This window comes from Heteronotia binoei, chromosome 4 (assembly GCF_032191835.1).
Source record: "Heteronotia binoei isolate CCM8104 ecotype False Entrance Well chromosome 4, APGP_CSIRO_Hbin_v1, whole genome shotgun sequence".
Classification (NCBI taxonomy): Eukaryota; Metazoa; Chordata; class Lepidosauria; order Squamata; family Gekkonidae; genus Heteronotia; species Heteronotia binoei.
Genome location: NC_083226.1, coordinates 186,306,611 through 186,332,693, shown reverse-complemented (window position 1 = coordinate 186,332,693; position 26,083 = coordinate 186,306,611). Strand labels below are relative to the sequence as shown.

Here is a 26,083-nt window from a genome sequence, read left to right as displayed (position 1 = left end):
GCTACCAGGAGAAGACTGAAGACTGCAGATTCATACCCCGCCCTTCTCACTGAATCAGACTCAGAGCAGCTTACAATCTTCTTTATCTTCCTCCCCCACAACAGACACCCTGTGAGGTGGGTGGGGCTGAGAGAGCTCTCCCAGAAACTGCCGTTTCAAGGACAACTACGAGAGCTATGGCTGACCAAAGGCCAGTCCAGCAGCTGCACATGGAGGAGTGGGGAATCAAACTCGGCTGTCCCAGATGAGAGTTTGCACGCTTAACCACTACACCAAACTGGCTCTCCCAGAAACTGCCCTTTCAAGGACCACCTCTGCCAGAGCTCTGGCTGACCCAAGGCCATTCCAGCAGGTGCAAGTGGAGGAGTGGGGAATCAAACCCGGTTCTCCCAGATAAGAGTCCACACACTTAACCACTACACCGGACTGGCTCTCAGTTTGAGTAAAGTCTTCTGCAGGGGCCAACCTGAAAAGGGGCACGATCCACAGCTGCCCACCTGTGTGGCTTCTTTGTGGTGCCACACACACACACCCCTTGTGGAGGTCAGGAACGCTCACCCTCTGCTGGCTCCCTGCAAAAATTTGGCAAAACCAAATTATTCAAGAGGGCTTTTCTACACAGGCAATAGAGTTACCTTGTGCTAAATGATTCACAAAGTTATTCCGGACTGTGACCTACACTACTGGGTCCAGCTTGCTGGAACTAGAAGCCTGTTACAGATGCTTTGCTTCCCTTCTGTTTTTTAGAATTGTCTTGACTCACTTTGTCTACTTTGCCTGAAGTGAGAAAGGGTGACTACAGATAACCCAAATAAATGAAAACCACCCAATAAAAGGGACCAGAGACTTGCAGATGTGGACAGATGTGGATTTTGTGCACTTCTGTTCTGAGTAGAGCCAAATGGTTTGGAGTGGGGTGTTTCCGATGGGTTTTGTGGAGAACAAAAGAAGTGTGGGGCACACCATGCAGAAGGTGCATCATTCAGTGCCTCAGGTATTTGTCCTGGGACCTGTTTTGTTCAACATCTTTATCAATGATCTGGATGTAGGAACACAGGGAATGCTTATGAAATTTGCAGATGATACTAAATTGGGAGGGGTTGCAAACACAGAAGACAGAAACAGGATACAGGATGACCTTGACAGGATGGAAAACTGGGCTAAAAGCAATAAAATGAATTTTAACGGGGATAAATGTAAAGTTCTGCATTTAGGTAGGAAAAATCCAATGCATGGTTATAGGATGGGGAGACTTGTCTTAGCAGTAGTATGTGCGAAAAGGATCTAGGGGTCTTAGTGGATCATATGCATGAGTCAACAGTGTGATGCGGCGGCTAAAAAGGCCAATGCAATTTTAGGCTGTATCAACAGAAGTCTAGTGTCCAGATCACGTGATGAGATGGTATCACTTTACTCTGCTCTGGTAAGACCTCACCTGGAGTCTTGTGTTCAGTTTTGGGCACCACATTTTAAGAAGGATCCAGACAAGCTGGAGGGGTCCAGAGGAGGGCGACGAAGATGGTGAGGGGTCTGGAGACCAAGTCCTAGGAGGAAAGGTTGAAGGAGCTGGGGATGTTTAGCCTGGAGAGGAGGCGGCTGAGAGGTGATAGGATCACCATCTTCAAGTACTTGAAGGGCTGTCCTATAGAGGATGGGGTGGAATTGTTTTCTGAGAGAGCCAGTTTGGTGTAGTGGTTAAGTGTGCGGACTCTTATCTGGGAGAACTGGGTTTGATTCCCCACTCCTCCACTTGCACCTGCTAGCATGGCCTTGGGTCAGCCATAGCTCTGGCAGAGGTTGTCCTTGAAAGGGCAGCTGCTGTGAGGGCCCTCTCCAGCCCCACCCACCTCACAGGGTGTCTGTTGTGGGGGAGGAAGGGAAAGGAGATAGTAAACCGCTCTGAGACTTCGGAGTGGAGGGCGGGATATAAATCCAATATCTTCTTCTTCTTCTGTGATCCAGGACTGGGAGTCATCATTGTGTGGAGATTTTGGTCCACCTGGAAGGTAAATTTCAGAAGGTGGAACCAGGGGGTGGAGGCTGCTCAGCACCTTAACCTTTGCCCATTGTGCAGAGGGCTGGACTAGATGACCCTAGAGGTCCTTCCAACTCTAGGGCTGTTTTCCCACTTACCTTACCCCGGAGCGACGTCACTCTTCACCGCGCTGCGTCTGCGCGGATTTCGCACAAACTGCTGTGCAGCACCAGGAAGAGCCGCGTAGTCCCGGGGCTTTTGCGTCGCAAATGTAAACTGCTTTTTGGCGGTTTACATTTGCGACTCAAAAGCCCTGGGACTACGCGGCTCTTCCTGGTGCTGCGCAGCAGTTTGTGCGAAATCTGCGCAGACGCAGCGCGGTGAAGAGGGACGTCGCTCCGGGGTAAGGTAAGTGGGAAAACGGCCTAGGATTCATTGGTGTGGGGTTTGCCCTGCATGCAAGCAGGGAATGGAAGGATGTAGCTGTCCTGTTAAGGCCACACGTCAAACACTCTGTGTCCCACAGGAGCCAAAACCCAGGTGTCATCAGGAGGTCCACCAGCAGGACCAGAACTCTGGAAGCCCTTCTACACTTTACACATTCTTTTCCTGCTTAGAACCATAGAGTTGGAAAGGACCTCCAGGGTCATGTAGTTCAGCTCCCTGCACAATACAGGAAATTGGGGGGGGGGAAGGGTTATAGAAAAAGCCCAACTAATTTGAATATTAGGCCATGCCCCCTGACATCACCATTGTTTCACACAGGGCTTTTTGTAGAAAAAGATCAACAGGAACTTATTTGTGTATTAGGTTACACCCTCTGACACCAAGCCAGTCGGAACTGTGTTCCTGTTCAGTTTTGGGCACCACATTTTAAGAAGGATCTAGACAAGCTGAAAGGGGTCCAGAGGAGGGCAATGAAGATGGTGAGAGGTCTGGAGACCAAGTCCTGTGAGGAAAGGGGACGTTGAGCCTGGAGACCAAGTCCTGTGAAGGAGCTGGGGATGTTGAGCCTGGAGAGGAGGCAGCAGAGGTGAAAGGATCACCATCGTCAAGAACTTGAAGGGCTGTCCTATAGAGGATGGTGTGGAATTGTTTTCTGTGGCCCCGGAAGGTAGGACCAGAACCAGGGGGTGAAATTAAATCAAGAGTTTCCGGCTCAACATAAGGAAGAACTTCCTGACCATTAGAGCAGTTCCTCCGTGGAACAGGCTTCCTCCTTGGGAGGTGGTGGGCTCTCCTTCCTTGGAGGTTTTTCAAAAGAGGCTAGATGGCCACTGATCGCAACGAAGATCCTGTGAATTTAGGGGGAGGTGTTTGTGAGTTTCCTGCATTGTGCAGGGGTTGGATTAGATGAACCTGGAGGTCCCTTCCATTTCTAGGATTCTATAATTCTTCAGGAGGTGGTGGGCTTTCCTTCCTTGGAGGTTTTTAAACAGAGGCTAGATGGCCACCTGACAGCAATGAAGATCCTGTGAATTTAGGGGGAGGTGTTTGTGAGGAAGTTGGACTGGATGACCCTGGACGTCCCTTCCAACTCTATGATTCTAAAATGCCCTTCAGGAAATTCACTGACACTTCCCCCAGACACATTCCCAGAGACCCCTGCTCCCCCATTTTGGAGAGAGCTCTAGCTCCCCCTTCTTCCCTGCCTCTTTATTGCCTGCCAAGCGGCCTTCTCCTGGCCCCCAAGCAGAACCTGCTCCAGGAAGGAAGTTGGCAGTTCCCTTCCCGCCCCCTCCCCCCCATCAATCCCATAAGCAGAATTCTCACCCACCGGAGCTCCTTTTATGTGAAGTTTATTAAAATCATACTGCTAGAAGAAAACCACAAGACCAGCCCCCCCCCCCTCGGATTGTCTCACGCCTTCTTCCTGGTCTCCCTCTTGCTGGGCGTGTCCATCTCTTGCTTGGGCCCTGGACCAGAAGGGTCAGTCTCTGGCCCAGAAACCAGAGACCGGGAGCATCAGGCTGAAATTCAGAGGCTCCATCTCGTTCTGGAGGCATGCCTGACTCCCCGGTGGCTGCCTGTGCAGGGTTCAAGACACAGCCTGAGGAGCTCTCATTCCCGCCACCCCCCAGATCTGGAGTGCAGAATGTAGAGGCTGGCTCTGTGACATGATCAGGGCTGCTCCCGAGGCAGTTCAAGCCCTGCAAGAGCCCCTGCAGTCCCTGCCCACGTGGACAGGGCAGTGCAGAGAGGCAGGTGGGGGATGGCACAGGCACTGTCCAGAAGGCGCTTGGGGCAGAAGAGTACAAAAGGCCAGGACCACCAGATGGCAGACTTTGCCTGCCGCTAGCCCTTCCTTCCTTCCTTCCTTCCTTCCTTCCTTCCTTCCTTCCTTCCTTCCTTCCTTCCTTCCTTCCTTCCTTCCTTCCTTCCTTCCTTCCTTCCTTCCTTCCTTCCTTCCTTCCTCCCTCCCTCCCTCCCTCCCTCCCTCCCCAGAGCTGCATGCTGCCCTGGAGAGGAGACTCTGGGGGGGGGTGGCTTTGCTGCTCCACCCCCTCAACTGCAGGCCATGGGGACAGCACATCTGCACAGCCAGACCCACCCTCGCCCCAGTTCTCGGGGAAGGAAGGCCCAGTCTTGCCACAAGCCCAGAAGGACTCTTCCAGGGGCTCGGAGGAAAGAGCACAGCTCCTCCCCTCCCTTCAGTGCAGTTCTGGCCACCTCCTTTGCAATCTGGTGGGCGTCTCTCAGCCTCGGAGTCTTCTGGAGCCAGGCACGGGTGGGCCCTGATCCTACGAGGTGCTACAGGCATTGCTGGTCAGAAAGGCCCGGCGGTCCCTCGTTGGGGAGGTGTGTGCTGGACCTGAGATGCCAGGTGAGTGCTGCTGCCTGTCTGAGTTCTTCTCCCCCTTCCTCCTCTGGCACCAGGCTCTCTGAAGGACAAGCCCCGCTCTCTCCTCCCTGGCCAGCATCGCTCTTCTCAGAGAGCTCAGCTGTGACTGTTCCTTGGATGGATGGCAGCACCAGGATCCTCTCCCCTCCCCTCCCCTCCTCCAGCTCCCTAGTTCTTGTGCTTCTCGGTGTTGGGCGAGAAGGAACCCATGATGCCAAAGGGGGACTTGGGGCGCATGTTCCGTCCAGAGGTGATGAGGGCCCCGAAGCCGTGCTGGTGGGAGAAGGCGTAGCCGGAGCGCCGGGAGATGGAGCGCTGCAGCTGTCGCTTGGGCAAGGGCACCGGCGGCCTCTTCTGCAGCTCCCGGACCTTGGACAGGACCTGCAAGCACAAGGGCAGCCGTGCTGAGAGGCCCTGGGGGCTGGTCCCAGGGTCCTCCCCAGCCCCATCAAGTCCCAAGCAACCAGAAAGCAGCGTCAACCACCTCCCAGACAACCAGGACTGAAAAAGCAAACCTGTCCAAAGAGAATACCAAGAGCTGGTGCAATCTGATGGTTAGGGGGCTAGACTAGGCGTTTGGAGGCCTGCGTTCAAATCCCTGCTCTGCCACAAAGCTTGCTGGGACACTTTTGGCCAGTCCCACGCACTCTGCCAGAGCAGCCCCACAGGGCCACTGGGACAGGAAACAAAGCGGCTACACAGCAAACTGATCCAAGGAAAACCACTCTGCAAACACAAAACGAATCAACAATAATAGAATAAAGTGTCCAAAATAATTTATAAAGATACCCCAAATACACAGGAAGTATATTTCATGAGGGGATGGATTCCATAATAATTTTCAAGAAGATTCCACGGAGAATGCAGGAGGTCCATTCAAAAGGTTTCCCCTGGGAATTCACTCGCAGTCAATTTCACAAGCTGTGGTTGATCCCGCCTCCCAAAATAAAGGCTCCAAAGGTACAAAGTACAAACAAAAAGTGTTTGTCGACTTGATAGACCACGTTTCGCGAACAAACTTCATCCAAGAGCCATCCTGTAAACTCACAACAATGACGTCAAACTAAGACATATTCAGTTTCCAAAAGGCACAAGCCTGCTGAATGGACCTTCTGCATTCTCCATGGAATCTTCTTGGAAATGATTGTGGAATCCATCCCCTCATGAAGTATACTTCCTGTGCATTTGGGGTATCTTTATAAATTATTTGGACACTTTATTCTATTATTGTTGATTCACTTTGTATTTGCACAGTGGTTTTGCTTTGACCACAGGGCTGCTGAGCAGACAACCTGTCCCCACAGCTGCTGGCAGGAAGGGACAGAAATCAGCACTAGATGGCAGCAGAGCACCACGGCTGACGTGACGATGGTTCAATAGGAAGCGGACCCCGGGCCTTGCAGGCCTTCTTTGAAGAGACTGACGCTGGCACCACTGTGGCCCTGGCAGGGCCTTCCAGCACAGAGGAGACAGGCCTCATCCCAGCCAGAGACTCTCCTGCTTGCTCACTCCAAGCCAGAGCACGTCTCCAGACTGAAGGGCTCATAAGAACATAAGAGAAGCCCTGCTGGATCAGGCCAGTGGCCCATCCAGTCCAACACTCTGTCTGTCACACAGTGGCCAAAAAACCCAGGTGCCATCAGGAGGTGCATCAGTGGGGCCAGGACACTAAAAGCCCTCCCACTGTGCCCCCCCAAGCACCAAGAATACAGAGCATCACTGCCCCAGACATAAGAACATAAGAGAAGCCATGTTGGATCAGGCCAATGGTCCATCCAATCCAACACTCTGTGTCACACAGTGGTCAAAACCCCCCAAACCCAGGTGCCATCAAGAGGTCCACCAGTGGGGCAAGAAGCCCTCCCACTGTGCCCCCCCCAGCACAAGAATACAGAGCATCACTGAGGAAGAAGGTCTCCCCCCGCACCTGTCCAGAATTTGCAAGGGAGGGCTGTCCCCCTCTGGGGGCCACCTGGAATTCCTTCACTAGATCACAACGGCTCTCTCGGAGGCCAAGAGCATTTCCCCGAGAAAAGGCCTGCTTAGGAGGGTGGATTCCATGGCCTTGCACCCCCATCTGCTCCCCAAGACCCACCCGCCTCAGCCTCCCCTCCCCCCCAAATCGCCAGGAATCCCCCAACCCGACACTGGCAACCCTACTGAAATGTGCTGCGAACAAGCTCAGTGGCTGGGGGCAGCCCCCTCCTCCCTCCCCCCCCCCCCGGCAGAGGGGCTGGGGAATCACCTTGTCACTGACGGTCGGCCTGAGCTGCATCTTCACGAAGCGGAAGCCGACCACGGGGAGGACGCAAAGGGTGACGCAGAGGAAGATGCCCAGCCAGACGTTGGGCTGGTTCAAAGTGTTCCGGGCCGTGCCTGGCAAGGAAGGGATGCGGACACCGTGATGGGCAGGAAGGCCCCCTCTCCAAAGCGGGCCCTGACCCTGAGCACCCCCAGCCCCCTCCCCAGCCACCCCCCACCTCCAACTGGTCCTTTGAGCCTCTGCGGCTGTTCAGGGGCCACCTCCCTTCAGGCCCTGCACGCTCTCAGCACATGCTTTGGCTTCCCCTTTTGCCCCCCCCCCACAGGGAGCTCCAAGCTGAATGTAGCAGAGCAGAGCAGCCCCCTCCCCGCATCAGCCGGGTGAGTGGGGGTGGGACAGCTGCTCCAAGCCCCTCTGGCCTTCCCAGGAGGTGCCCTGCAGGCGAGGCCTGAGGGAGGCTTACCGATGAACGGGAAGGCGGCGGTGAAGACCAGGTAGCTGCCGTCGCTGTACATGGTGAAGGTGATGGCGAAGTAGGTGGCCAGGCTGCCCCAGATGAAGAGCTGGTTGACCGCGGTCCAGTAGGCCGTGTCCAGCCCCATCTGCAAGGCAAGGCAAGGCGGGGACTCCCACAGCCGTAGGAACAGCAGCAGCAGTTCCCCCCTCCTCCCTCCACCGGCCACCGGGACTCTGCTGAATCCCGCCAGGAAGGGGCCTGTAGCTTGCGGCTGGCAGGGCTCCTGAGCACCCCAGTGCAATAAGAAGAGAGATGCTTGCCTGAGCCCCTGCCCCACCCCCGCTGCTGCTCTGGAGGGCACAGAGGGGGAAAGGGGACACCTCTGAGAAGCCTCCGCAGGCCCAGCTTGCCTCCCAGAGACACACAGGAGGGGCTGCCCAGGAGAGCTGTGCCCCCTGGGAGCCTCTCTGAGGAGAGCCCCCCACCACCAAAGCCATTCACTTGGGAAGAAGAAGACTGCAGATTTATACCCCGCCCTTCTCTCCGAATCAGAGACTCAGAGCGGATCGCAATCTCCTTTATCTTCTCCCCCAACAGACACCCTGTGAGGTGGGTGGGGCTGAGAGAGCTTTCACAGCAGCTGCCCTTTCAAGGACAACTCCTGCAAGAGCTATGGCTGACCCAAGGCCATACCAGCAGCTGCAAGTGGAGGAGTGGGGAATCAAACCTGGTTCTCCCAGAGTAGAGTCCACACACTTCACCACTACACCAAACTGGCTCTCACAGAAGCTGCCCTTTCAAGGACAACCTCTGACAGAGCTAGGGCTGACCCAAGTCCATTTCAGCAGGTGCCAGTGGAGGAGTGGGGAATCAAACCCGGTTCTCCTAGATAAGATTCTGCACACTTCACCACTGCACCAAACTGGCCCTCACAGAAGCTGCCCTTTCAAGTAGAATGTGAGGGCTATGGCTGACCCAAGGCCATTCCAGCAGGTGCAAGCGGAGGAGTGGGGAATCAACCCGGTTCTCCCAGAGAAGAGTCCACGCACTTCACCACTGCCCCAGACTGACTCTCAGGGCTGGGGGAGGCAGAGAAATCGCTCCCCCCACACACACACACACTGCCTGTATCTGCCAAAGGCAGGAAATCGGGGTCTTCGTTTGTGGGTGGGGGGGCTTCCTGCCAGCAGGACCCTGGCGCTGCTTGGCTCGAGGCCGCTCACCTGGACAGAGACCACCATCAGCAGGCAGGTCTGAGCCATGAGGGCGAAGGACTGGTAGTCGGCCACAGCCTTCCCGTCGCTCCGCACGGCATTGCTCAAGGCCCCATAGGGCACAAAGAAAAGCACCAGGGAGCTGTAGACGCTGTAGAGCGTGCACTTGGCAAACTCCAGCTTGTTGAAGTAGAGGTTCTGCTGGCCGGGGGTGTACAGCTGCGGGAAGTGCAGGCTCCAGCGGTCATCCACGTCCTGGCGGCAGAGGGAGAGAGAGAGACGCCCTGGGATGCAACACGGCTGCCCCTGCCCTCCCCAGCACCCTTCTCTCTTGCCAACCTCCGCCCCACCCGCCCGGCAATGCCTGGCAGCCGCTGTCCAGGCGTAGATGGTTCCGCTTCCAGGAGGCCAGGCTACCCAGCATCGCCACCTTCCTGGGCAAGGCCTTGGCCTCTTCTCTTCTTCAACTGCCAGCCAGGAGGACTCCTTCCTTCCCTTACCTGGTCGAAGAGGCTCATTCCCAGCACAGGCAGAGCGGTGTACACCAGGTTGTAGAGGGTGATGAACCACTCGTCATAGACCGTCTGCCGAGAGAACGAGAGGCCAGTGAGGGGGCTGCGCAGGAGGCCACACCAAGCACACCCCCCAAAAAAAGGTTCTCTTTGTCCATCATAGCCAGCGAGGCCCATTGCAGGCCAAACCCCCGGTAACTCTGCAGTGGCATCGGAGTGGACTCCCTCCAGGTTCAAGGATCAGGTTTGGGGGCTGGAGGAACTCGGATTTGTGTCGGGGGGCTCAGGAGCAACACAGAATCCCTGCCCATCTGCCCCCCCCCCTGGTTTAGTGTGTAAACCAATTTTATTGTTTTGCAATATATTGAAAAATATTCATCAAACATATACTTAAAGATATTAACCAATACACTACAAAATTCCCTCCTCCTCCCCCCTCTTCTGTTTCATGACCTCCGCCGGTAATCAGAACAATTAAGAAGAAAACAAAGGTAAAATTCACAATTATAGAATCTTCACTAAAAATTACATTTACCTTTCCACAATATGAACCAAGACTATGTAATAATTGCTATTATGATTAACCCTCTATTTATCTCATAATCTAATCTGCTAGATTACATATTAAAACAAAATTCAATATTTGCAGCTTTATCTTCTCAGTAAAACTTCAGTTAATGTTCTCAAAAATCACTAAATGTCTCTTCACTTTCCATTATTCTTCAATATATTTTTTGAAATTTCTCCCAGTCCTCTTTAAATTTCCCTGAATTACAGTCTTTCAGGATTCTAGTAAGCTTGTTCATTTCACTCCAGTGTAATACTTTTAAGATCCAGTCCCATTCCTCTAGTATATTATCTTGCTTCCACATTTGCACATACAAAGTCCTCCCCCCCCCCCGCCCCCCCGGTTTAGGAAAGGATCATTCCCCACTGCAGCGTGTCCTTGCATGCCCTCTCACTGAGGGATGCCCTCTCTGGTTTGGGACACTACTGGGCAGGGAAGGGGAGGGCACTCCCAGGAAGGTGCAGCCTGAAAGAGATGCCCACGGGAGGGGTGGCCGTGCCACTGGGATAACTCTGCTACCAGCCAGGGGATGCCCACCCTGTGTGGCTCCACAGGGGATAAGCCAGCACCAGCGTCAACACAGAGACCGTCTGTGGGGCCTGCCTACCTGTGCCGAGAACCCGGAGAAGAACCCGTACCAGAAGTGGACCAGGGTGAAGGCAAAGTTCTTGTAGAAGAAGTAGGAGAGGAACTTGCACATCCGGATGTAGGACCATCGCCCGTGCACCAGGAGCAGTCGCTGCAGGTAGCGGAACTGGGCAAAGGCGAAGTCGCTGGAGAGCACGGCCTGCATCCCCTCCTGGCCGCTGATGCCGACCCCAATGTGGGCCGCTGGGAGGGAAACACACGAGGGACAGTTGTACCGAAGGGAAGTTTTTGGCCCCTCCCAGATCACAGAATCCTAGAGTTGGAAGGGACCTCGAGGGTCATCTAGTCCAACCCCCTGCGCAATGCAGGAAACTCACAAACACCTCCCTCTAAATTCACAGGATCTTCATTGCTGTCAGGTGGCCATCTAGCCTCTGTTTAAAAACTTCCAAGGAAGGGGAGCCCACCACCTCCCAAGGAAGCCTGGTAGAAGCCTAGAGTGGAAGGGACCTCCAGGGTCATCTAGTCCAACCCCCTGCACAATGCAGGAAACTCACAAACACCTCCCCCTAAATTCACAGGATCCTTCTGTGGATATAGCCCAAAATTGCATTTGCCTTTTTAGCCACCGCATCACACTGTTGACTCATGTTCAGCATATGATCCACTAAGACCCCTAGATGCCAGTGGCCTATTTGTCTCCCGGAGTCTGGCCCTTCCTAAGAGTCTTCCACTGAGCTCCCCGCCTCCCCCAGCACCAGAGGCCGAGGGGGAACAGGCACTGCTCACCCCGGATCATGCTGACGTCGTTGGCCCCGTCCCCGATGGCCAGGGTCACGGCCTTCTTGTACTTCTTCACCAGCTCCACCACCTGGGCCTTCTGCAGGGGCGTCACACGGCAGCAGATGACCGTCTTGCACAAGCAGGCTGTCCTCACCAGCTCCAGCTCCAGATTCCCCTCCAGGGCATAGGCCTGCAGGAGACACAACCCCAGGGAGGCAGGGAGTAAGCAGAAGGTCCAGGAGTCCGGAGCGGAGCAGGCACAGCGAGATGGGCTCCCCAGAAGTGTGCCTTGAGAAGACAGCTGGGCTCTCGTGCCCAGCTTCAGGCTCTCAGGGCAAAGACACGAAGGGCAGGGCACGGAGGCACCATCTTCCAAATCCAGCCATCCTCCTGTGGCAGGGGTGGGGAATAGTGGCTCTCCAGATGTTTTTTGCCTACAATTCCCATCAGCCCCAGCCATTGGCCATGCTGGCTGGGGCTGATGGGAGTTGTAGGCAAAAAAAAGATCTGGAGAGCCTCTGTTCCCCACCCCTGCCCCATGACCTGCAGTGCTGTGGGAGGGAAGGCTCCATGTTCCAGAGAGGCCCTTCAGTGTGGCCTGGCTGGATTACCTCCACCCCAGCAGCATTGGCATGTCTGGCTCCACGGGTCAAAACTCAAATCTACCCGAGTTCCATCTGCCGTCAGCTCTCACAAAAAAATGGGGGCACTCGGAGGAACCTCCAGTCCCAGCCCTCTAATGGTGGCAGGAGAAGCAAAGAGCCTCGGTCCCTACCAGGCTGTGGCCATTGATCACCATGCCGTACTCCCCGCTGGACTGCTCCTCGGGCAAGATTGGGGACTTCCCAGGTTTCTGGATCTGGGCGTCGGTGCTGCTGCAGTCGTCCTCCACAAAGGTGTCCGGCGTCATTTTCTTCCTGGCTTTCCTAAAAGAAGGGCCACAAAAAAAAAAGATCTGAATGCTGCAGGAATAAACCAGAGTTCTTCCAGCACCTCCCCACTCTGACAAGTGAGCGGATGCTGGGTTCCTGCCAGGGGGTTTCTCCAGATAGACTGCGAAGTCTGGATATCGAAAGAGGCAAATGTGCAACATCCGATCCCCTTCTCTGGCACCAAGTCCTCTGAGGAAACGTGGAAGGAGCTGGGGATGTTTAGCCTGCAGAGGAGGCGGCTGAGAGGTGATAGGATCACCATCTTCAAGTCCTTGAAGGGCTGTCCTCTAGAGGATGGTGTGGAATTGTTTTCTGTGGCCCCAGAAGGTTAAAATGAAATCCAAAGAGTTTGCAGCTAAACATTAGGGAAAACGTCCTGACATGGCAGTTCCTCAATGGAACAGGCTTCCTCCTGGGGAAGTGGTGGGCTCTTCTTCCTTGGAGGTTTTTAAGCAGAGGCTAGATGGCCACCTGACAGCAATGAGGATCCTGTGAATTTAGGGGGAGGTGTTTGTGAGTTTCCTGCCTTGTGCAGGGGGGTGGACTAGATGGCCCTGGAGGTCCCTTCCAACTCTATGATTCTAACAGGCTTCCTCTTTGGGAGGTGGTGAGCTCTCCTTCCTTGGAGGGTTTTAAGCAGAGGCTAGATGGCCACCTGACAGCAATGAGGATCCTGTGAATTTAGGGGGAGGTGTTTGTGAGTTTCCTGCCTTGTGCAGGGGGGTGGACTAGATGGCCCTGGAGGTCCCTTCCAACTCTATGATTCTAACAGGCTTCCTCTTTGGGAGGCGGTGAGCTCTCCTTCCTTGGAGGGTTTTAAGCAGAGGCTAGATGGCCACCTGACAGCGATGAAGATCCTGTGAATTTAGGGGGAAGTGTTTGTGAGTTTCCTGCCTTGTGCAGGGGGGTGGACTAGATGACCCTGAAGGTCCCTTCCAGCTCTATGATTCTATGATATCACTTTGCCTGCTACATCAAGAAGGGCTGGACGCCCTGGCACTGCCTCATTTGGAATAGCGTGTACAGTTCAGGTCACTGCACCTCAACAAAGACACTGCAATGCTGGGCAAAGTGCAGAGGAAGGCAACCAAGACTATCAGAAGGTTGGCACACCTCCCCTAAGGCTGAAGAGTCTGGGATTCTGCTGTTTAGAAAAGAGACAACTGAGGCAGTGGAGGAACGAGAGAGTTTGCTGGAATGATGCACGGGATGGAAAGAGCAGCTGACAAAGAGAAATTTGTCTCCCTCTCCCAAAAGGCTAGAACTTGAGGGCCTCCAGTGGAGCTGATGGGCAGGAGGTTCAGGATGGACAGAAAGAAATACTTCTTCACACAGAGAGTGACTGAGCAGAGGGGGCTGGGCTAGATGGCCTTTAGGTCCCCTTCCAACTCTGTGATTCTATCATTCAAATGTGGAATCTGCTGCCCTGGGATGTAGTGATGGCCACAGGTTTAAAAGGCGATTCAATAGCCTTAAAAGGGGATTAGATCGATCCATGGAGGGGAAGTCTATCAGTGGCTAAAGGGAATCTCCACATTCAGTGCCAGGAGGAACATAAGGGAAAGGCCTCAGCCTCCATTCCCTGTTGTTGTACCTTCAGAGGACTTGGTTGGCCACTGCGTGAGGAGGCTGGACTAAATGGACCATCCCTGGTCTGACACAGCAGGGCTCTTCTGATGTTCTTCTCAGGGGAAGACCTCAGCCTCTCTGCCCTGTTGTTGGCCCTCCAGAGGAACAGGCTGGCCACTGTGTGATACAGGAGGCTGGACTAGATGGACCCTCACTGGTCTGACCCAGCAGGGCTCTCCTGATGTTCTTCTCAGGGGAAGGCCTCAGCCTCTCTGCCCTGTTGTTGGCCCTCCAGAGGAACTGGCTGGCCAATGCGTGAGACAGGAGGCTAGACTAAATGGACCTTCCCTGGTCTGACCCAGCAGGGCTCTTCTGAGGTTCTTCTCAGGGGAAGGCCTCAGCCTCTCTGCCCTGTTGTTGGCCCTCCAGAGGAACAGGCTGGCCACTGTGTGATACAGGAGGCTGGACTAGATGGACCCTCACGGGTCTGACCCAGCAGGGCTCTCCTGATGTTCTTCTCAGGGGAAGGCCTCAGCCTCTCTGCCCTGTTGTTGGCCCTCCAGAGGAACTGGCTGGCCAATGCGTGAGACAGGAGGCTAGACTAGATGGACCTTCCCTGGTCTGACCCAGCAGGGCTCTTCTGAGGTTCTTCTCAGGGGAAGGCATCAGCCTCTGTGTCCTGTTGTTGGCTCTCAAGAGCAACTGGCTGGCCACTGTGTGAGGCAGGACGCTGGACTAGATGGACCCTCACTGGTCTGACCCAGCAGGGCTCTTTTAATATTCTTCTCAGGGGAAAGCTTTTGCCTCTCTGCCCTGTTATTGACCCTCCAGAGGAACTGGTTGGCCACTGTGTGAGACAGGAGGTTGGACTGGATGGACCCTCACTGGTCTGACCCAGCAGGACTCTTCTTAGGTTCTTCTCAGGGGAAGGCCTCGGCCTTTCTGCCCTGTTATTGACCCTCCACAGGAACTGGTTGGCCACTGTGTGATAGGAGGCTGGACTAGATGGACCCTCACTGGTCTGACCCAGCAGGACTCTTCTTAGGTTCTTCTCAGGGGAAGGCCTCGGTCTCTCTGCCCTGTTATTGACCCTCCAGAGGAACTGGTTGGCCACTGTGTGATAGGAGGTTGGACTGGATGGACCCTCACTGGTCTGACCCAGCAGGACTCTTCTGATGTTCTTCTCAGGGGAAGGCCTCGGCCTCTCTGCCCTGTTGTAGGCCCTCCAGAGGAACTGGTTGGCCACTGTGTGAGACAGGAGGCTGGACTAGATGGACCCTCACTGATCTGACCCAGCAGGGCTCTCCTGATGTTCTTCTCAGGGGAAGGCCTTGGCCTCTCTGCCCTGTTGATGGCCCTCCAGAGGAACTGGCTGGCCACTATGTGAGGCAGGAGGCTGGACTAGATGGACCCTCACTGGTCTGACCCAGCAGGGCTCTTCTGAGGTTCTTCTCAGGGAAAGGCCTCGGCCTCTGTGCCCTGTTATTGGCCCTCCAGAGGGACTGGTTGGCCACTGTGTGAGGCAGGAGGCTGGACTAGATGGATCTTCCCTGGTATGACCCAGCAGGGCTCTTCTGAGGTTCTTCTCAAGGGAAGGCCTTGGCCTCTCTGCCCTGTTGTTGACCCTTCAGAGGAACAGGTGAGACAGGAGGCTGAAATAGGTGGACCCTCCCTGGTCTGATCAGGCAGGGCTCTTCTGATGTTAGATCTTTAGGCTGATCCTGCCTGGGGGTTAGATGGACTGTATGGCCCCTCCCAACTCTATGATTCTATGTTCCTATGGTCTGGAAGCAGGACTGGTTGCCTGAGCAGGCTCACACCTTCCCCCTCTTTTTTTGGGAGGGGATACACTTGATCCTCCCCCCTCATTGGCCTCCAGGTAGGCCTTGGTGTTGCCCCCCCCCCCCCAATTTTCACCTGAGTTCCTGCCGCACTTCTTCGGAGCTCTGGCCCTGGATGAAGAAGATGTCCTCCATGGCGTCGCTGAGCATGTTGCAGGAGTAACCAATATTGACCGCTGTCTCTGCAGAGCGAAGCAGTGCACCGTTGGAGGGAGCAGAAGCTCCGTCCTGGAGGGAGGGGCTCCCCGTTTGGAGTGATGCAGCCAAAGCAAAACAAAAGCCCTCCTCCTCCTCCTCTTCCTCAGTGCGAGCCTGCGCCTGGGCTCTGCCTCTTCAGGCACAAAACCCGGGAGTCACACAGAAACCCAGGCCGCAGCCCTTCCTCCTGAGGCGCCAGGTGGGATTTTTTTTGGAAGAACTTTTCCCCACCCCCAGATGGAATGGGTTCAGCCCAGACTTTCCTACAGCCCGTGCCTTGTGCTTGCCAAGCATTAGACCAGCTGGGATGAGCCAGAACTCAAATGCAAGGCAGGGGTCATCGGGGGGCTGCCCCAGACCAATCTGGCCCTGAGCTAGGAGCTGGGGCAGGAGATCTGGCATCAGCAAGGGGCTGGAGTTCTAAATCCCGGCATTCTGAGTTGGGAAGATTGGAAGGAATGCACATGACACCCCCAGGAACCGCACCCCCCCAGGGCTCTCAGAACAGCTGTGTGGAATGAGGGAGACTTGACCCTTGCGGCAACAGCCCCCCACCCTTTATTGCTCCCCTTCCCCATCTCTCAAGAAGTGACCTCTGCCTCTCTGAAATACATACCGATAGTCTTTCTGGACTCTTCTGCTCTCTCTCTCTCTCACACACACACAATGAGCCAAGGGTTTTGTAAGGTCCCCCAGTGGCGGAGGGGCTCCCTTAGGAGCACAGCAGTGGTGGCAGGAGAGGGGCCGTTCCATCCTCCGTCCGGCACCCAGGGCCACTCGAAGGGTGTACAGAGTGCCACAGGCCTCCCTGCATGAACCGGAATTCCCTGATGGCCACACCTGGCTAAAGAAGTCTGGCTGGTCGAGCCCGCCCTGCACCCACCTTGCTTGTCTCCAGTCAGCACCCAGATCTTGATCTGAGCCTGGCCGAGGGTCTCAATTGTCTGAGGGACGCCATCTTGCAGCTTGTCCTCGATGGCCGTGGCCCCAAGTAGCTGCAGAAGAAAGAGACAGAGTAGGCCAGGCAGCAGCCTTCTAGCTAAACTGAAAGGTACTAATGGTATCTAAACTCTTTGCCTTCTGTCTAAATGCAACTTGCCAGAGTTTTTTTATATACATTTCGAATATTTATTAATATTTATGGTTTTATCTGTTTTAGCTGTTTTAAATGTTTATTCTCTTATATGTTTAAATATTGCTTAATTTTATGTTGGATCTATTGTTGGAAGCCGCCCTGAGCCACCCGTGGGAAGGGCGGGATATAAATTCTAAATAAAGAAAGAAAGAAAATAAATAAAGAAAAACTTGGAGTCTAATAAATTGTTTTCTAAATAGTCTAAGAAAGTTTATCTATGAGGTCTTAAAACATTAGTATGTATTAGCCTTCTGATAACTGCAGGTTGTTTCGGGTTCCTGCAGGTGTTGAGTTTGGTGTTTTATATTGTTGGGGGTATAATCCCAACAACTCCCACCACGCAGGCCTTGCAAGTGCAGCAGTAGTGAAGGAGAGGAAAAGGAAAGAAGCCGAAAATCCACAAGAGGAGAAAGTGGAGCCCAGCAAATGAAGAGAAGGAAGCGGCCTTGCGGGAGGAGAGTGGGGCTGGAAAGGCCAACTCAATCGAGAAAACACCCAGTGGAGGGAGGAGATGGGGACAGGGGAAACAGGCACACCACTGCAAAATACCCAATAGGGTGAATGTTATTAAAACGGATCCAAAATGCTTCGCGGCACACACCACCATCATACAGGATGGCGCAGTCTTCAATGGCGTAAAGTCAGAGAGGAGAGCCAGAATGGGCACGGGGTTAGAATGCTGGACTAAGAGCTGGGAGATCCAGGTTTAAATCCCCTCTCTGCCATGGAAGCTGGCTGGTGAACCGTGGACCAGCTGCACACTCATGCCCTCACGCTGACCTCACACTGGGGGGAGGGGGGCTGTTGTGAGAGAGCAATGAGAGAGCCACTTTGGTGTCGTGGTTAAGTCCGTGGAGAGAACGGGGTTTGATTCCCCACTCCTCCCCTTGCAGCTGCTGGAATGGCCTTGGGTCAGCCAGAGCTCTTGGAGGAGTTGTCCTTGAAAGGGCAGCTGCTGTGAGAACCCTCTCGGCCCCACCCACCTCACAGGGTGTCTGTTGTGGGGAAAGGAGATTGTGAGCTGCTCTGAGTCTCCGATTCAGAGAGAAGGGTGGGGTATAAATCTGCAGTCTTCTTCTTCTTCAATGGAAGCTGCTTTGGGTCCCCATGCAGAGGGGGGAGAAGGGGGAGGAGACTGGATTTCTGCCCCGCCCTTCACTCGGAGTCTCAGAGTGGTTTATAATCTCCTTTCCCTTCCCCACCACAGACACCCTGTAAGGCAGGTGGGAGTTGAGAGAGCTCTTTTGAGAACAGCTCTGAGAACTGTGACTGGCTGCAGGTCACCCAGCAGCTGCAAGTGGAGGAGTGGGAAATCAAACCCGGTTCTCCCAGATAAGAGAGCTCTGGCTGACCCAAGGCCATTCCAGCAGCTGCAAGTGGAGGAGGGGGGAATCAAACCCGGTTCTCCCAGATAAGAGAGCTCTGGCTGACCCAAGGCCATTCCAGCAGCTGCAAGTGGAGGAGGGGGGAATCAAACCCGGTTCTCCCAGATAAGAGAGCTCTGGCTGACCCAAGGCCATTCCAGCAGCTGCAAGTGGAGGAGTGGGGAATCAAACCCGGTTCTCCCAGATAAGAGAGCTCTGGCTGACCCAAGGCCATTCCAGCAGCTGCAAGTGGAGGAGTGGGGAATCAAACCCGGTTCTCCCAGATAAGAGAGCTCTGGCTGACCCAAGGCCATTCCAGCAGGTGCAAGTGGAAGAGTGGGGAATCAAACCCCGTTCTCCCAGATAAGAGTCTGCACACTTAACCACTATGGCTAACCCAAGGCCATTCCAGCAGGTGCATGTGGAGGAGTGGGGAATCAAACCCTGTTCTCCCAGATAAGAGTCCGCGCACTTCACCACGACACCAAACTGGCTCTCTCAGAAGCTGCCCTTTCAAGGACAATGTGAGGGTTATGGCTGACCCAAAGCCATTCCAGCAGGTGCAAGTGGAGGAGTGGGGAATCAAACCCTGTTCTTCCAGATAAGAGTCCGCTCACTTAGCCACTACACCAAACTGGCTCTCTGTGATAGCCATGGCTGACCCAAGGCCATTCCAGCAGCTGCAAGTGGAGGAGTGGGGAATCAAACCCAGTTCTCCCAGATAAGAGTCCGCGCACTTCACCACGACACCAAACTGGCTCTCCCAGAAGCTGCCCTTTCAAGGATAGTGTGAGGGCTATGGCTGACCCAAGGCCATTCTAGCAGCTGCCAGTGGAAGAGTGGGGAATCAAACCAGTTCTCCCAGATAAGAGTCCTCACACTTAACCGCTACACCAAACTGGCTCTCACAGAAGCTGCCCTTTCAAGGACAATGTGAGGGCTAAGGCTGACCCAAGGCCATTCCAGCAGGTGCAAGTGGAGGAGTGGGGAATCAAACCCAGTTCTCCCAGATAAGAGTCCGCGCACTTCACCACGACACCAAACTGGCACTACATCAAAAGGGACGTGTTAGGTCCAGAAACAGCTTATGTGGCAAGCAGCCAGGAACCCCCCAAGTGCTGCCTTCCCTTTTCCAGCAAGGGCCGAATTCCGGCCCCACTGAGCCCCTACCGGCACCTACCGTCAAGTTGGTCTCGATCTCTTCGTACAGCCGCACCAGCCTCTCCTCTCGCTCCACCAGGGCCGTGCTGGCCTCATGATGGCGCTGCTGCCAGCCCCGGAAGGTGGCCTCGTCCAGGTCTTTGTAGGCCACGACCAGCGTCCGCAGGCCCTCCCCAGCAAACTCCTACAAGAGTGAGGAAATGAGGGCTGACAGCCTCCAGGGATGCCCTGCGGGGGGCTCCAGGACCTCAGCCGCGTTTCTATGAAGCACATCCAGCCCCGCAGGGAGGGGGGCCCTTTAAATTGCTCAGGGGGCTGGAGACGGCCCCTCCCACCTGGGTTAGAGCCCACCAATCAGCTGCTTTGTGGGCCCTTTCAGTGCTGCTGCTGGGTGGCCCCCTGCACCATTGAAATCACACGGGAGGGGGCAGCCGTAGGATGGGAGGTGAGGGCCACCCAAAACTGTCAAGGGGCCAGGTCACATGCCCCCCCCCCCCCCCGCGCACATCTATACCCTCCGCAATCCTCCAGCCCCAGCCAGGTGCTCCAGGAGGGCTTCTGGTCAGACTTGCACAGTGGCCTGCTTCAATTTCAACCCCTCTCCCTCGCCCGCCCCTCCGGCACCATCTCTCCAACCTGCTACTGCCCCGGAGGTGCTGTTTGGCTGTTGGTTCAAAGGACCTGTGGCCACGTCCATCTCAGTGCCCCCGGAGGGCACACAGCGACTCCCCAGGGCCGTTTCAGGCTGGGACAATGGCACACGGGGGTGGGAGAGGGGGCTGAGGCCACTTTTCCCTGGGGCACCACTGCCCCAAGCTGGATGGGGCCTGTCTGCATGCTTCAGGGCCGACCCACAGCGGTCCCCACTTACTTCCAGGTGCTCTGTGGTCTCTTCCTTGAGGGGCCCGCAGGAAGGATGCAGGAGATTGTACACAATGGTGTCGGCCCCCTTGCAGTACAGGGTCAGCTCCCCCTTGGGGCTCCGCACTGGGAAGGAGAGAAGAGGGCAAAGACTGAGAGCCCAGCCTGAGGAACGCACAGCACACCGGCAAAGGCTGGCATGGGCATGGGGAGGGGGGGTGTGCTGGAAGTTAAAGACGGGGAGGGGGTTGCTTTCCAGGGGTGGGGGGAGCAGGAATAGAGCCAGCAAGGACAGGCCAAACCCTTCTATTGAATTTGGCCAGGGACCCTGGAGGGGTTTTGCCATCTTCTGGGCATGCAGAGGGGACCACTGGGTGGGTGCGGGAGGGAGAGGTATTCGTGGATTTCCTGCATTGCGCACGGGGGTTGGACTAGACGACCTTGGAGGTGACTTTCAGCTCTAGGATTCTACAGGCTTTCTCTGGGCTTCTGGGCTGCTCTTTTTCTGTTCTCAGTTTGCTCATCTCAAGGACTTCCTTCCTTCCTCCCTCCCTCCCTTCCCTCCCTCCCTCCCTTCCTTCCCTCCTCCCCCCCATTCCTCCCTCCCTTCCCTCCTCCCTCCCTCCCTTCCCTCCTCCCTCCCCTCCCTCCTCCCTCCCTTCGTCCCTCCCTCCCTCCCTTCCTCCTTTCCTTCGTTCCTCCCTCCCTCCCTTCCTCCTTTCCTTCTTCCTTCCTCCCTCCCTTCCTTCCTCCCTCCCTTCCCTCCTCCCTCCCTTCCTTACCTCCTCCCCCCGTTCCTCCCTTCCTCCTCCCTCCCTTTCTTCGTTCCTTTCTCCCTCCCTCCCTCCTTTCCTTCGTTTCTCCCTCCCTCCCTTCCTCCCTCCTTCCCTTCCTCCTTTCCTTCTTCCTTCCTCCCTCCCTTCCTACCTTCCTCCCTCCTTTCCTTCCTCCCTCCCTTACTCCCTCCCTCCCTTCTTTCTTTCCTTCCTCCCTTCCTCCTTTCCTTCCTCCTTCCCTTTCTCCCACCCTTCCTCCTTTTCTTCTTCCTCCCTCCCTCCTTTCCTCCCTCACTGTTCCTCCCTCCCTTCTTTCCTCCCTCCCTCCCTTCTTTCCTCCCTCCCTCCCTCCCTTCCTTCTTCTTTCCTCCCTCTCTCCTTTCCTTCTTCCTTCCTCCCACCCTTCCTCCTTTCCTTCTTCCTTCCTCCCTCCCTCCCTTCTTTCCTCCCTCCCTCCCTCCCTTCCTCCCTCCCTCCTTTCCTTCTTCTTTCCTCCCTCCCTCCTTTCCTTCTTCCTTCCTTCCTCCCTCCCTTCCTCCCACCCTTCCTCCTTTCCTTCTTCCTTCCTTCCTCTCTCCCTCCTTTCCTTCTTCCTCCCTCCCTCCCTCCTTTCCTTCTTTCTTCCTCCCTCCCTCCCTTCTTTCCTTTCTTCCTTCCTCCCTCCCTCCTTTCCTTCTTCCTTCCTCCCTCCCTTCCTCCCGCCTTTCCTCCTTTCCTTCTTCCTTCCTCCCTCCCTCCCTCCCTTCGTTCCTCCCTCCCTGTGCTCCCTCTCTTTGTCCTCTGCCTGCCCTCCAAAAGGGCCTCTCTGACCCTCTCCCCACCGCCTCCCCCTCCTGCCCTTCTGTCCACCCTCCCTTTGGTGGGAAGCACCAAGGGCCCTCCAGGAGCTCTGTCTGTCTGCAGGAGACCACCTCAAAGAGCCTGCCCTGGCGGCACTCCACTGGGAAGAGCTTCCTGTTCCTGCACCTCTTCTTCTCTTCATCAGGGTGGCTACTAGTAGAAAGAGCAGCCCAACCACCCATCAGGTCTGGCATCAGGTCACCGAAGCCCCACTCTGGAAAGTCCAGGTTGCCATACAAAAGGGCAATTTTTGCTTCTGGGGACAGCTTGAACTGTTTGAAAGGTTCAGGCAGGCCGGAAGCAAAAGCCCCAGGCAGAGGGAGGGGCACGTGGATCTGTCCGAAGCCAGTCATTGGTGGGGGGAGGGGCACCTACCAATGACGGACATCCTCTTGCGCACATTGTCGAAGTCCAAGATGGCGAGCACCTCGTAGACCACCGTTTCTCCCATCTCCACCACAGTGATGGTCTCAGGCGTGCGGGCCCAGAACACAAAGCCAAAGTTGCGGGCGGCCGTCACCAAGGCCCCTTCGTCTGGAGACTGGGCCTGATACACCAGGGTGCCTGCTGGCCGAGGGAGAGGGGCCACGTCAGCTCCGGCTGGAAGGCCCCGTCACTGGCCACCCCCCCCTCCAGCGAGGAAGAGGCAGAGGCAAAGAGGGACTCCCAGCCCGCCCCACACCTACCTTCCTTCTCTTCTGGCATCACCGTGTGGCAGAGGGAGAGCAGCCGGAAGAACTTGTGGGTCGCCGGGTCGCCCCTCTTCACAGACTCCACCAGGCTTGAATCGTAGAATGAAAACTTGCTGTCCATCAGCGGGTTGTAGGAGAAGTCAACTTTTTGGGTAGCCTGCAAGAGCAGCACTGCTGAAAGGGGGGCTTGTGGAAGTCCCAGGTGCCTCATGGGCCTCCCAATGAGACAGCAGAGTAGCAAGGAAGGCCTGGCCAGTGACCCTTGGCAAGAGACGCCACCACCGCAGCCCTTACCTCCGTGATCTCCACCCGCTGTCCCTCTGTGTCGTAGACATCCCCTGTGGGTCAGAAACACACGTGGCTGTAGAGGGAGCCAAGCACGCTAGCCCAGCTGGGCAGAGGTGCCTTGGCACCTTCCCGCTCACAACCAGTCTGGACCGGGTGCTTTCCTGGCCAGGCAACCAATATCTGCACAGCTGGGATTTGTGGGGGGGGAGGTCAAGGAACACCTGCAGACCAGCGAGGGGCTCTCTAGACAAACGGGTCTCTCTAGAACCAGCATCTTCTCGCCTGGGCAGGAGACAAAGTCCAATCTCGTAGGGCTTCCGGTCTATGGTGTGGGCATTTCTGCACTACGGACTTGAAGCACCTTTGTCCGTAGCCCTCCTCCCTAGCAGGACGGACAGCTCTCTCCTCTACCTTTTCTTCAAGAGAAGCTGCCCCGTATTGGGGGGGGGGGGGGAGTGTGGAAGGGAAGGGAATCCTTTCTGGGGGTCTGGCCTCCACTGCCTGTGCATTCTGCTGAACATCCAGCAGAGACTGAGCGGCACCCAGGCAGCCTGCGCCGCGGGGATGGGGCTGCCAGTCCTACAGCATGAAGAGCAGCCCAGGGATTCCGAGCAGATGTTATTGACTTTTTGTTGGCTGGCATCATTTCTAGCCCGCCTCGCCTTCCTCCCAGGGACTCATGTCACATTGAAATGAGTCAACAGTGTGATGCGGCGGCAAAAAAGGCCAATGCAATTTTGGGCTGTATCCACAGAAGTCTAGTGTCCAGATCACGTGATGTGCTGGTATCGCTTTACTCTGCTCTGGAAGGACCTCCCCTGGAGTATTGTGTTCAGTTTTGGGCACCACATTTTAAGAAGGATATAGACAAGCTGGAAGGGGTCCAGAGGAGGGCGACGAAGATGGTGAGGGGTCTGGAGACCAAGTCCTATGAGGAAAAATTGAAGGAGCTGCGGATGTTTAGCCGGGAGAGGAGCTGGCTGAGAGGTGATAGGATCACCATCTGAAGGGCTGTCATTTAGAGGATGGTGCAGAATTGTTTTCTGTGGCCCCGGAAGGTAGGACCAGAACCAACGCGTTGAAATTAAATCAAAAGAGTTTTCGGCTCAACATCAGGAAGAACTTCCTGACCATTAGAGCGATTCTTCAGTGGAACAGGCTTCCTCCTTGGGAGGTGGTGGGCTCTCCTTCCTTGGAGGTTTTTAAACAGATACTAGATGGCCATCTGACAGCAATGAAGATCCTTTGAATTTAGGGGGAGGTGTTTGTGAGTTTCCTGCCTTGTGCAGGGGGTTGGACTAGATGGCCCTGGAGGTCCCTTCCTTCTATGATTCTAACAGGCTTCCTCCTGGGGAGGTGGTGGGCTCTCCTTCCTTGGAGGCTTTTCAACAGAGGCTAGATGGCCATCTGACAGCAATGAAGGTCCTGTGAATTTAGGGGGACGTATTTGTGAGTTTCCTGCATTGTGCAGGGGGTTAGACTAGATGGCCCTGAAGGTCTCTTCCTTCTATGATTCTAACAGGCTTCCTCCTGGGGAGGTGGTGGGCTCTCCCTCCTTGGAGGCTTTTCAACAGAGGCTAGATGGCCATCTGACAACAATGAAGATCCTGTGAATTTAGGGGGAGGTGTTTGTGAGTTCCCAGCATTGTGCAGGGGGTTGGACTGGATGACCCTGGAAGTCCCTTCCAACTCTATGATTCTATGACTCAAGGGGGATTTTGCACATAGCAAGTCAGTACAGTCAACAAAACAGGACCTTCCCAAGCCAGTGCTTTGGAGCTGCAGAAGCCTGGAACTTCCGGAAAGCAACGGAAGCAGAGCAGAAGGACAGAAGTGGCACACAGAGTGTACTGCGATGACATCAAGCAGATGCTTAACGCAGCAGTAGAGACCACGCCAAACCTGTGGCTTTCAGGACCCTCCCTTCACTGTCCACGTGATTAACACGTGGGATTCACTGCCACAGGAGGTGGCGGCTGCAAGCACAGACAGCTTCAAGAGGGGATTGGATCAGCATCTGGAGCAGAGGTCCATCAGAGGCTGTTAGCCACAGTGCATTGTTGGAACTCTCTGTCTGGGACAGTGATGCTCTGTATTCCTGGTGCTTGGGTGGGGGGGGCACAGTGGGAGGGCTTCTAGTGTCCTGGCCCCACTGGTGGACTTCCTGATGGCACCTGGGTTTTTGGCCACTGTGTGACACAGAGGGTTGGACTGGATGGGCCATTGGCCTGATCCAACATGGTTTCTCTTATGTCTGGGGCAGTGATGCTCTGTATTCTTGGTGTTTGGGGGGGCACAGTGGGAGGGCTTCTAGTGTCCTGGCCCCACTGATGGACCTCCTGATGGCACCTGGGGATTTTTGGCCATGGTGTGACACAGAGTGTTGGACTGGATGGGCCACTGGCCTGATCCAACATGGCTTCTCTTATGTTCTTATGTCTGGGGTAAGGATGTTCTCTATTCTTGGTGCTGGGGGGGGCAGGGACAGTGGGAGGGATTCTAGTGTCCTGGTCCCATTGATGCACCTCCTGATGGCACCTTGGGTTTTTTGCCCCTGTGTGACACAGAGTGTTGGACTGGATGGGCCACTGGCCTGATGCAACATGGCCGACGCAGGAATTCGGGGGCTAGCCTTACAATGCCTCTCCTCCTTCCTTGTAGGTCGGGGACAAAGGGTGGCGAGTGGAGGAGAGCTGTCCCAGAGACACCTACTTAATTGTGGGGTGCCTCAGGGGGCAGTTCTCTCCCTGATGTTGTTTAATATCTTCATGCGCCCCCTTGCCCAGATTGCCCGGAGGTATGGGCTGGGTTGCCACCAGTATGCTGATGACACCCAGCTCTATCTATTGATGGACGGCCGGACTGACGATGTCCCTATAAATTTGGACCGGGCGTTGCAAGCCGTGGCAGGCTGGCTCAGGCTGAGTGGGCTGAAGCTGAATACAGCGAAGACAGAGGTCCTTTGTGTGGGTCGCGGTGGGCCAGGAGGGGAGGTCTCCCTACCGACTTTTGACGGTGCGTCACTGATACCAGTGTGCAGGGTCAGGAGCTTGGAGTGCTACTGGAGCCTTCCTTGACAATGGAGGCCCAGATAGCTGCCACTGCCAAATCCGCCTTCTCCCACCTTAGGAGGGCGAGGCAGTTGGCCCCCTTCCTGGAACGCAGCGACCTGGCAACTGTGATCCACGCAATGGTCACCTCGAGGCTGGACTACTGCAATGCCC

At 55.4% G+C, this 26,083-nt stretch overlaps 1 protein-coding gene across 1 annotated transcript in view; it reads right to left on the bottom strand.

Moving 5' to 3' along the window:
- Positions 1–4,985: 4,985 nt before the first annotated feature.
- The window catches only part of LOC132570219 (phospholipid-transporting ATPase ID-like), a 56,710-nt gene continuing 35,612 nt past the window's right edge, over positions 4,986–26,083 (bottom strand). The window contains exons 12-26 of the mRNA XM_060236647.1: positions 22,866–22,909; positions 22,566–22,728; positions 22,255–22,446; positions 20,274–20,389; positions 19,422–19,586; positions 16,626–16,737; positions 15,621–15,726; positions 11,978–12,128; positions 11,209–11,392; positions 10,439–10,662; positions 9,252–9,335; positions 8,761–9,006; positions 7,544–7,682; positions 7,063–7,193; positions 4,986–5,198 (exon numbers count right to left, since the gene is read on the bottom strand). Of these exons, the coding sequence (XP_060092630.1) occupies positions 4,986–5,198; positions 7,063–7,193; positions 7,544–7,682; positions 8,761–9,006; positions 9,252–9,335; positions 10,439–10,662; positions 11,209–11,392; positions 11,978–12,128; positions 15,621–15,726; positions 16,626–16,737; positions 19,422–19,586; positions 20,274–20,389; positions 22,255–22,446; positions 22,566–22,728; positions 22,866–22,909 (2,270 nt within the window). The remainder of the gene's footprint in view (positions 5,199–7,062; positions 7,194–7,543; positions 7,683–8,760; positions 9,007–9,251; positions 9,336–10,438; positions 10,663–11,208; positions 11,393–11,977; positions 12,129–15,620; positions 15,727–16,625; positions 16,738–19,421; positions 19,587–20,273; positions 20,390–22,254; positions 22,447–22,565; positions 22,729–22,865; positions 22,910–26,083) is intronic.